The sequence below is a fragment of the Brachyistius frenatus genome, unplaced genomic scaffold (assembly GCF_029030835.1).
Source record: "Brachyistius frenatus isolate BFR_SWC_R1_liver_20210118 unplaced genomic scaffold, ASM2903083v1 Contig_167, whole genome shotgun sequence".
NCBI lineage: Eukaryota > Metazoa > Chordata > Actinopteri > Embiotocidae > Brachyistius > Brachyistius frenatus.
In genome coordinates this window covers 493347-505395 of record NW_027210766.1, presented here as the reverse complement: position 1 = coordinate 505395, position 12049 = coordinate 493347, and the positions used below count along the sequence as shown (strand labels likewise).

The 12049-nt window shown below is 44.8% G+C and overlaps 1 protein-coding gene across 1 annotated transcript; it reads right to left on the bottom strand.

Annotated features, from left to right (window-relative positions):
• cnga4 (cyclic nucleotide gated channel subunit alpha 4) lies at positions 1-5571 on the bottom strand. The gene is made up of 7 exons (XM_069717039.1): positions 5487-5571; positions 4997-5098; positions 4788-4894; positions 3662-4245; positions 3343-3588; positions 2244-2409; positions 1-851 (listed from the first exon to the last, which is right to left on the bottom strand). Exons 2-7 carry the CDS (start codon positions 5038-5040, stop codon positions 22-24), a joined length of 1977 nt encoding a protein of 658 aa, XP_069573140.1. The 5' UTR covers positions 5041-5098; positions 5487-5571; the 3' UTR covers positions 1-21.
• Between the last annotated feature and the right edge of the window lie 6478 nt (positions 5572-12049).

Sequence of the window (12049 nt, the reverse complement as noted above, 5' to 3'; positions counted from 1 at the left end):
TTCATTTTCTGGGTGGTTCATTCATTTTTTTTCTTGCCTTTCATCTTTCTGCTCCATCTCCTTTTTATCCGAGTGCACTTCATCCCTTCTTCTCTCCTCCTCCTCAGATTCCATCTGTCCACTTTTATCCTCTTTTCCGTTCTCTGATTCAATCTCAGCTCCATCCCCTTTCCCCGGTCTGTCGTCTTCTTTCTCTCGGTTTTTCTCCCCATCATCTTCTTTTTTATTTTCCTCATCCTCCTGCTCTTTCAGCCCCGATTTGTCTCCCTCCACCATCCTTTCAATGTCTTCTTTTGCACTCTTTGTGCTCTCACCGTCTCCCTCTTTGGTCACATCATTACCGTCCTCTCCCTGTCCCCGTTTTTTCACCTTCGACTCTTCCTCTTCCTCCCCCTCCTCCTCTCCCTCTGCCTCCTCTCGCTCCCATTCAACCTCCCCTCCCACGGCCTCCCCTCTTCCCTGTGCCCTTTCTCTGTCCTCCCCATCCTCTGGTGGCTTAGTCACCAGTGCTGCAACCTCCAACTGCAGCTGTTCCACCCTGGCCTGGATCTTGCTGTTGCTCGACTCCAGTTCCACCATGAGGCGAGCCAGCTTAGTCTGCAGGTCCTCCAAGTTGCTCTCCAGCCTTTGGATCTTGGTTTCGACTTTTTCCTCCTGCCCCTCCACGGCCCCCCCACCATCATCCAACATGCCCATCTTGGTGAGGATCAGTCGGCCTTTCTCCTCCAGGTGACGTTTGGCTGCAGGGAACTCAGACAACACATCTGTCAGGTCCTCTTTGGACAAGCTGAACAGGTCGGAGTAGCCGATGCTCCGGATGTTGGCGGTGCGACGGTTGCCTGATTTGTTACCTAAACGGAAACATTGTGGGATTTCTTTAACACTTTTTGATTTGAAAAATCAAAAATCAAATATCAAGAATTATACCAGCCCACATTGTATTATACAATTGAGGGAAATATGCTTGTTGCTGTCTTATATAAAGTCAAAAGAGTTCATTTAAGAATAAATGTTTTAGTGTTTCTTAATTCTGTTGTGCATGATTTATGCGTCTCAATTCACATTTGCAGTGATTAATACTGCAGATGTTAAAAATTTTGATTGTTTTTTGAAAATTTGACCAACTGATTGCAGTTGAACAACTGCAAGCTGAGTAACAGATGTGTTGGTTTGTGTGGGTTGTCCTGGGAAAATTCATCAGTCAGCACCAAGATAAATCCAGAATGCATTTAACTCCATTTTTGTCAAAAGACTGACAACAACAACTTCAAAAATGTCTTGTGAAATGGTTTTTGATAGCGTGAATAATGTAACTAACTTAAACCATATCATGTAGATAGCGGCTGAATTATAGAGGCTCACGAATCAAACGTGTATGTGGTGGATCTTTACGCAGATTTTGGCAGATGAGTTCAAATCTGCCACGACAACATTGAACTAAAGTCCGTTCCACAGCGTTCACTCTAACACTGCTCGGTATCACACCAGAGCACGTGATACACTGGCCAGTCCGCTACAGCATACTGTGTCAGTGTCACGTTTTGCCTCCCCAATAGACGTGAAATGTACACGCATGTATGACCAGAGTGTAAGAAGGAGGTCACATAACATATTCAACTTACAAACCTTATGTTAAATAAATTATACGATGCAGGTAATGTTGTTTATTACCTATTTTAACCCAAACCACAAACTTTTCTGAACGCCGAGCATGTTGTTTTTCTCCTTAAACCCTGACCAAGCTCGTGGTTGAAAACCAAATTGCAACTGTGTCAAATTTAACACAAACCACGATTTTCTTTCCTCAACCGAGTGTTTTTTAGAGCCCAAACCAAGAGGCCCTTTTCTTTTTACGCCTCGATTAGGCAAAGCGTTACGCTGACTGTTCCAGGGCTGACCTTAAGTTTGAGCTCAACTATAACCTACAAATTTTACACTCTTGAACAATCTTAATTCCTGATGGTTGGATTCTTCTCTTTAAATGTACAGAGCGCGTTGCAATTTCCAAAAGCACCACAGAAAGATATCTCTTCTCTTCATACAAAATAAGACTTGTCTGCTTGAGGCATCTGTAATCTACCATTTGCCATTCGTAAGTCCACGTGCCTCTTCCCCTGTTTTATTTTTTATGAGTAAACTAAAAAAAAGGCCTTCAGCAGCAGCTGTTCACAGTCAAGAACTGGCCCATTTCTTGCCCATGAGTCTATTCAAATGTAAGAACATTTGCAAAATACTTGACTTGCCTTTGATGTTAAGGATACTAATTTCCCCAAAGAAATTCCCATCACTCAGCACAGCAAACTCCGTAACCCCGTCATCTGCCACAACAGCTAGTTTTCCCTCTTTGATGATGTACATTTCGTGGCCCACATCTCCTTTTCGGCAGACGTACTCTCCTGGACTGAACACCTGCAAGACAGAAAGCATGAGAAACCTTTTCAGCCCCAAACAATTTATTTCACTCCAAAAGCATTTCTATCGTTTCACATCAGATCACATCACCAAACTGGTCACTGATTTGCATGTCAACTGGCTGATGAAATTTAATTTTTTTTTCACAGTTATTACACATCACATTATAAAAAAATTAAAAAAAATTAAAAAGGTGTGACTCATTTAAATGTTTTAGAAATCACATTCTTCTGTGACGTCACATCACGCCCGACACTAACAACGCACGCTAACGTCAGGTCGACACAGTCGTGTTCGGACTCCTCAGTTGTTCATTTAACAGTCGAGAGGAAGGTGACAACGCTGGATCTGGCAGGTCAGACAAACCCTTCAGTCAGAAGTTGAGGCACCAAGTGGCACCACTTCTAGGAAGAGGTGTAAACAAACTCTTTGAGTCTGAAAACAGCAGCCTTGGATCGTTGTTATGTAACCTCTCTGGAGCTATCGCATGATTTAATCAGTGAATCTTATTTCATGGTAAAAAAAAATTGTTAGTATCTGCAGTAGTTTGGTAGATGGAGATACGTGGTCGGAAATGTTCGGTAACCTATGTGCCACATAACAAACTTGGCAAAGCAGCAATGTTGAATTCTAATCTTGAAGACAAAAAACATGCAATTGAGCCAGTAGCTACTGATAATTGCACCGATGACGAGCAAGTGAAAATGTAGGTTTCTATGTGCTCTAAAACCTAAAAGTAGCAGCTATCAAGTAAAAAAAAAAAAAAAAAACAACCTCAAATTGATCTGTTAATCAAACTGGACTCTTTTTCTAACGTTTCATTAAATACCCCGCAAAGCAGCCCTGTGAGGTTTTATTTAACACGGTGCTGCACATTGCTCAACCTTAACGCTGTCTCTACCCTTCGTTGCCGACTCCTTCCCCCCTGACCTGAGGTGTTAGTTTGAGAACCAGCTCCTCCAGCAGACGTTTCTCACAGTTCTGGAAGATGGTGACTTTGGAGAGCGTGGGAAGATGAACGCTGACGGCAATCTCTGTCCTCATGTGTACCGGCAGCTGCTGCAGGATTTCATTCTCTCGCATGATCTTCTTGTTGATGTGAAGATGCTGGTACCAGTTGTCGATGCGCTGTCGCAGCTCCTTGCTGATGTGATGGCTACGCAGGTATGCCTTCACCTGAGAGAGGAAAAGATGAACTTTTATTGTCTCTCACTCCACTGTCCTTCCTCCCGTCAACCTTACAACCTACCAGCTCATGGTTAGGGAAGAAGACGTTATCACGGTCCCGCAGGTTCGTGATGACATTGCCGACGTTGCCAACGATTGACGCGAACACCAGCACGGCAATTAGCAGGTCTGCGATCATAAACAAGTACTCCTCCTCCCTGTGTGGCAGAGGTGTGTCTCCTACTGTGGTGAAAATCTGGGTAGAGAACCAGAAGCAGTAAAAGTATTGACGCCGCATGGAGGCGAACTGCGGGTTGGTGATGTTGGGGTAGACCCAGCGATCGCTTCCGAAGCCAATGTAGTTGGACAGCGCGAAGTAGAGACAGGCGTTCCAGTGGATCAGCACGAAGATGTAGATCATGAGCTTGGAGATGCGGAAGGTGTTGGGGTAGGAGGTCCTCGTCTCCATGCGGTCCAAAGCCTCGTTGAGTCGTGGCATCCGCAGCAGGCGGTTGATCCTCACCAGAGGAGTTTGGATGCCGAAGACGAAGTAGAGGAAGTCGGTCGGCAGCATGGAACCCAGGTCCCTGAAGAAGTGTTTGGAGTGCAGGTAGCGCTTCTTCAGCCGAGTCAGGTCCTTGATCAGGATACCCTGATCCAGGTAACCTGAAGCGGGAATATCAGGCTTTAATCAAATCCAGAGTACACTTTACTCTCTTCTATTTCCTCTTCTATTCCTCTGTCAAAACTAAGGTCAGACGGTATCCAGTCCACTTCACTTGCAAGAGTTAATTCTGCTTTCACATCACAAATAGAGGGCAGCGATGGAAGGATTGCTATGTTTAAGGCATTTTAAGAGTCAGTGAGGACCGTTTGGTCGCATAGTTGCTCATGTGGGGGTAAAACACTGGTGCACAGTTAAAATGAGACTACGTGGACTCTTATTAAATCACAGTGAACAGCAATGAGGCAGCCATGTCGGTTTACACTCTCAGGTCTCGCTGTATAATTTAGCACCAAATCAGAAATATGGGTCTAAATTGCAACCCGGATATAGACACGAATGCAGGATTGACTTTAAACGACTTGTAGATCCTTTTTTTTTAAAGTATTGTAGCTGGTCAAAGTGAACCTCGCATGTTTTCCCAGTGTACGCTGCATTTGGCAGAAATGAATTTAATTCTCAGACTATATAAAAGGATATTTACCGGAGTGAAGAGTGATGATCATATCGACTATATACATGAGGTCTGACAGATAGTCCAGCGTCAGCCACACAGGAAGGTAGCTCAGTGCGATATCAGTGAAGCATGTCCTGACAAAAACATAACCAATAAGACTTGGATATCAAATCCCTGCAAGTTGCATGCTTTGATACAATTGACATGTGATGGGAATTATGTTGCAAAATATTTACCTCAAAATGATGATTACCCAGTTGTAAACAATGGGAAATATCATGACCTGCAGCCAGACGTAATAAAACTGCTCTGCCGGATCGACCACCCACTCTTCCCAGCTGAGAAGGGAAATGATGATGAAGAGGAGGGAGAACACACATGAAGTAAACAAGTCGTACAGAGAATTTACGGTTCGTACCGTCTAAATAAATCAGATCTGTTAGAACATGACATACTTGTCATCACAATATTTGATCTACTGCGTGTTTGTAAGGACGTAAAGATGATAGGATAGGGCAGATTATTTTTTACTTTTCAAATGATGCAACAGCAAAGGCATAAAATTGAAGAAAACTCTTGTTATTGGTAATAAACTGCTTTCATACCAGAGTATTCAGAGGCGATGGGCCCCCTGTTACAGTCAGATCTGATTAGGGATATATTAGGCAATCAAAAATGTCTTTAGCTTTTTGTAAACAATGTCAAATCCAACCATCGATTACTCACAGAAATTTCAACTTTAGACCCAGGTAGGTGTTACATTTCCCTTCATCCTCGACACCGTTCTCCTCTTCCTCGTCCACTTTCTCGCCCTGATGCCACCTGAGCAGTCTCTGCCATTGGTTTATTCCTATAGTGATATCACCTGTTTTATCCATTCTCCAAAGTTTAGCCGTAGACCAAGCTACTTTTTGGAAGCGAGCATGGCCTTTACGGCAGAGATGGGCACATCTTGCATAACGCACCACCGCATCGTCCACCTAACAACAAACCAGTTGTAACCGAGCGCCGCCTGGTGACGCTGGTCTCTATGGAGGGAAGGCACAACAGATGTCACGAGTCCTCTGGGAATTCTTCCCTCTCCTGGAAATCCAGAGAGGTCTTTAATCTGCACGTCCCACACGCTGTTCGACACGGTAAACAATGAGTGGAGTGGAGAACCCAAAAGAACTACAGTGTCTCACTGTCAATGAACATACAATACATATGTCCTTTTTTCTTTTATATATATGCAAAACATATATATATATATATGTATACATATATATATATATATATGTTAAGTCCTTCGAATGCTTAAGACCTGACCTGTAAACTGCATTGTGTGAATTGAATAAACGTCATAATGAAATTTTAGAACCGCATCTCAGCATTGGTACACATGCGCCACGTTGTCCCGCACAAACAGACTCTTTGCCCCACATTTGGTTTGCTAAAATCTGATCACCCTGTTATCAATACATCTGCACTCTTCCCGCAAGGACAAGTCAAAATGTCTACATGTGAGAACTGTCTATTTGACCTATTTAATCCACCTTTAACGTATTATTCTATTGCACAACCTTCAGAGGCAAATCAGGGCAAACAAAATGACTTCTGTAGCTCTTAGTGAGACATCTGCACCCGTCAGGAGTTTGGTCCACTAATCCAGAGCAAACTGCAGGTTTTCGATCTGTCCATTGATGTTTGACAGGATTCGGATCAGGACTCTTCAGAACGGTCCAATATTTTTGTTCGTAGCCTTTCCGGGGTCTTGTCTGAGAACTTTCTAACCCTGGCCAGCACGTTTCGCTCCAGAGTGCCGTGGTAGTCTTCGATTTCATTGCGCAGGTCATTCAGAACCGGTACATGTCAACATCCATTTTCTCGCAAAGGAAACCGATGGGAACACCACTGTATACCAAAAAAATATAGGACAACACCAGATGTTGCAAATTTCCCAACGTCCGTCACAAGTGCTCCTGTATTGTAACTGCCAGTTTAGCAGACTTTGCCATTGGTACTGTCAGGAGTGATGCTGGGTAATTTTTCATCGTTTCTCTTTTGACTAACTGCCCAAAAAAAACCCACACACACACACACACACACCAGCAGTTGCACATAGTGATGTCATTGAAGTGAGGGCTGCACAGTGGTGCAGTGGTTTGCACTGTCGCCTCACAGCCAGGAGGTTCTGGGTTTGATCCCGGCCTGAGGCCTTTCTGCGTGTAGTTCTGCATATTCTCAAAACGTTAAATGCGTGGGTTCTCCCCCAGGTACTCCTGCTTGAAACATGCATGCCAGGCTAATTAATTAACGATCTTACTAAAAAAAAAATTAAAAAAATTGCAATTCGGTCCGCGAACGGTCTTTGTTTTCTGTCTGTCTATAAGTGTCGGCCCTGTGATATACCGGCGGACCGGTCCGGGGGGGGTTGTGAAAAGTAAACCGGGATAGGCTGCACAGCTCGAAGCCCCTCTCATACAGCGTTGCGGGGAAAGCGGCGTCGCGCGTGAGTCACAGGAGTCGTGTGGGAGGAGTTAAAAGTAAGATGGCTGCGGGAGAGGGAAGAGTGTTTGAGAAATCATCAAATGGGATGTTTATCTGTCGCTAACAGGATGCACGGCGGCCCCGACGGAGGAGTGGTTCGTTCGTCAGCTCCCCCGGCTCCGTGCAGTCTCACTCGCCAGTCGTCTCCGGGTGACTTTGGGTGCCGGTCGTCCGTCCGGCTGCTCTGACATTGTGGAATTCATCAGCCAAGCTAAGTCGTTAGCAACAACACCAGGCGCTAACTCACTAGCGACCCGGCTAAGCAGGTAGCTTTCCCAGGAAATCTGCACCGGGACTCCTATAAATATCTACGGTACGTAAACGTGGGAATTACGCCCCCCCCTGTAATTATAGCACACCGGCGACCCTTCCAACTAGGTGAATTAACTTCGTGCATTGGTTGGCATTTCTAAGCTACATCATCTCGCCATTGAAATGCATTGATTGTTTTGTTTTTTTCGGTCCCCCCCTCCCCCCCGCCTCGCCCGGCTGACTAACGTGAGATCTGATGCAGGGTGATGACTTTCAGATCACCCGTCAAGTCCCCCCACCACCAAAAAAAAAAATGCCGTAAAAGGTTGACGTTAATAAACCAAAAGCAAGTTTTTAAAAAAAAAAAAGCAAGGTCGCACTGTTTTGGTGGCTGCACTTTAAAGGTGTGCTGCTGACAAGCCTGTCAAGACTTAAGGAGGAGGGAGGTGGAGGAGGTGGTGGGGGTGGAGGTGGTGGGGGCACATGACCCGTTACGCTGCTGTGGCTGATGCCAGGCGTTGGGATACGATCTGTGAACAGCAGCCTCCTGAATTAGATTAGTGGATGTTGTTGTTCCTAAAACTAAGACACAGAGATTACAGCAGGCATTTATCTCTTAAGCACCGGAGCAGTCTCCATACACCATGAAAATGAGCAGATCGGTCGGTTGTTAGAAAGCAAACGAGTGCACAACACTGTTTGCATCACGACGGACGTGTGAATTCGCGAAAGTGAAGGGATGTGCATTGAATTATGAAAGCTTTCCGAGTGAGTGTCCCCTGAAATGTGTTTTTACAGCACGAGGGATGGAAGAGATCGTTTTCACTGTCGGTTAGGTTGTCGAGTATTTTTTTCGATTTAATCAACTGGCTGTTTGGTCCCTTGAAAATATCAGAAAATAGCGAGTAATGTTGACCAGTGTTTTCTCAAAAGGCCGAGGTGCAGCCGACCCGACAGCCCGCAAGCGAAAGATATCTCGACTCAAAGTCTGCTTCTTTTTTTTTTTCTTTCGACCACATCTCGCACCTTTCACCAACTCTGTCTCCAAGCTCAAGCATGAATTTACGGACTCATATTTTCATACTTTTTGACTGCAGATTGAAATTAATCCGAAGCAAGTTGTATAATCGGTTGTTTTAAAGCAAATTTGTATGAAAATGACTGGTTTCAGCTTGTCAGATGTGATTATATAACACATATTAGTGTCGCTGAATATTCAATTTTTTTTTGTCTTTGAACTGCTTTTTAGAGAAAATAAGCAATGGAAATATGTCCCCTTAGGGACTGGGAATGTGTGATTGGCCTTTATTAATACTTTATAGACATAATTATTAACGACTGATCAGAAAATTACCAACAGGTGAATCAGTGACACAAATATTGCATTGAATTTCTTGTATAGCTTCTTTGTATTCAGACAAACTGACGTAATGATGCATTTGTATTTCCTGCGTAGATGTCTGTTTGACAGCGTTTAAGTGCATCCATCGGTATAAAAGCTTGTTTCGTGTACAAGAAAACAACGTTGTTTTCCGGTAGGGACGACCTTTGGAGGCGATTTGAGAAGCTGGTTGTCACGGTGACGTGTTGGTTACAGAGCGGAAGTATTTGTTGTCACAAGATGTCAGTAAACAGGCAGCAGGAAATAAGTCATTGCATTTGCAGATGGTCACATTTTCTGGTGCGTGTTAGAGAGTTCAGCAGAATAATATTTAATTTTTTTTTTTTAAAAAGTGTCTTTTTAAATGCCCAATTCGTGAGCTGTGAAAGCTCGGTGTCACCACAAACACATGGAGGTGACCGGTAAAAGTTCAGCAGTCAAACAAGCACACAGGGACAGAAGTCGATCATGTGAGGAATGTAAAGGGCAGAATTTGCAGCGATCTCGGAGCTGCGCCCGTTTTGACACCTGCACACACCTGGAAAAACCTCTGGTTGAAGAAGGCGTGGCTTAGAAACAAGCCTCTCCGCAACTTTACCTTCACCTTTGGACTGCGCGGTTTGACACTCAAGAGGCGTGCGCTCGATTTCTACGCTTTGACAAACACGCCCGTCTTTATGAAGGCAGCCTCCCCTTTTGGTGGAACCTGCGGTTGAACTTCGAACTCGTTTTATGGGTGTTTTTTTTTTTTTTTTTTTTATGACGCCGTGCGAGTGTGACCTGAAAATAAAACCCATCTTGGCGGTGCGGTCCCGTGCGCCGCACGGGTGCGTCGAAAACGCCGAGGTCCACCAGCCGATGTGCATTCGAAGGTAATCGCGCTGACGGTGAATCACGGGCGGATTGTACTTTCACGTTAACTTGCATGCGCTTCCTTGTGCTTTCATGCCTCTCTTTGCTTAAGTCTGACTCCGCATGCAGAGGGACGGTTAATTCATCAAAAAAAACAAAAGCTGGAGCCATGTTTACCTCTCTTTATTCTATAAAGAGAGGTAAACATGGTAAAGTGCTGTTGGTTTTTCACAGCTGCTGCGTGAGAAGCGAAAGAAAAACACGGCGCCTTATTGATTTAGAGAAGTTCAACCATAAGTTATCAAATCTGTTACTCGTGTCCGAGCCAAGTCCGAATCATGTGCCGTTAATCCCCCTCATGTGACCACAAATAACAACAAATATGTTTGTAATCTACTTTACATTCACTTATCTCACTGTGGCAGTAAACTCATTAACTTATTCTTCGTCCTGTGACTGATCTTTTCTTTTTTTTTCTTTTTTATGAAACACTTGGGAAATGGAGACAAACTGTTTCACACAAGTAGATTGGAGCTCAACCGAGAGGCACTTTTCACATTAACTTTGAGCTAAACGCATTACAGTGCAATCCAGTCGCTCCAGAAGACATTAAAGGAGTAATATGCGACTGCAAATCGACCGTTTCGCCGTTGAAATGTGTCTGTTGGCTCGAAATGTGGTCCTGAAAAGTTTACTGCTCGCGAGGAACAGCCGCTGTGATCAGCTACGATTAACATCAGTTTTAATGGGAACCCAGAGCCTCCGTTTAAAAAAAACAACAAAAAACCCCGAAAAACAACGGCACCAAAAACAGCCAAAACCACTCCAGCAACAGTTCGGTCCATCTGTTCGCTCATTTCCAAGGAATCCTTCCAAAACAAACAACAACAACAACAAAAAATCACTAAATACACTTCTGACGGATATTTTTGGAGCTTTGAATCACGGCTCGGCGACAAACTCCAACATCACCACCGTGTTTTGGACCGAACGTCTCGGTATCTCTGTTGCGACAATATCCTAGGGATGTTTTTTTTTTACCTGTCGGCCTCTTTTGTCGGTTCCCGGTCACGTCGGTAATTTCCCAACGCGTTATGTAAATGAGGGAAGACTTCCAACACAGCTGGTAGAAAAGCTCTGCCACACCTTTAACGCTCCTTCGGAATAAATTGAACCTCTTCGCTGTCGGCGATCAGCCACATGTATCTTACTAAAAACGTGGAGAACTCTTACTTTCATCGTTTATATATATATATATATATATATATTTTTATAACCACAAAATGGGCATCGTAATCGTGTTTAGAAGTTTACAGGCACGTCGTGGGCATCGGTGGAGTTTCAGTGGTTTCTTTGGTTAAAGACGTGTGCGGTGCACTTATTCTGCAACAGTTCGAGGAAATCATTTGAAGGTCCCAATTTCGCCGTGACGGTCGTGCTCATTAGTGGATGTTAACGTCCGACCACAGCTGCATTCGCGGTTTAATAATACTTCCCCGGGAGGTGTGTGTGTGTGTGGGGGGGGGCTCCGCACCCGTCGACACACAGGGCTTCCTCTGCCCCTCCACCCCCACCCCCCCCGCCCCGATGCCGTCCGCTCCCTCGCGTCTCACTCGGCTGACCGCGTTCAGAATATGCGTTTTATTTCGGAGGCAAATGTCTGCATGCGCAGTTATTGGCCGTCCCGGGATGGATGACATCGTTCATTACGTGACATATCACGGCACAAATCTTACATGTTCATGCAGTTGAGAGGGAGAGCGTAGCTGCAATTTCCAGAGGTTCCCTCATCGTCTCCCAGTTAGTTTAAAAAGAGTGAAATAAGGGCGATATTAAAGTTTGGTACCCGATGAAAAGCCCCCTTTCATGGCGAGATAATATCAAAGCGGTTCGGTTGGTGCCGTAACGGAGTCCATGTTTGGTACTCAGCCGTCATCATGTAAAACACATTGGAGCTGTAAAGGTTCTTCTTGGGTTTTCAGCGTCACACGTTGATGTTTATGCTCTGTTTTTTTTTTTTTCTCTCTCTGTTTGTTTGTTTGCTTACACAGAGCAGAGTCCCCCGTCCTGACCGGCTATGGAGTGGTGTTGGCTTCAGACTGGATGACAGGGTCTACAGGGAGGACAGGGTCACACAGTTTCTAAAACCGCCTGCCTTTTCCAAGACCTCCACTGACCGGCAGCGACAGAGCGTTCAGCCGACCTCCTCCTCTTCCTCCTCCGCTCAGTTTGGATACACGTTCCCTCCCCTCTTCTTCCACTTTCCTCCTCCTCC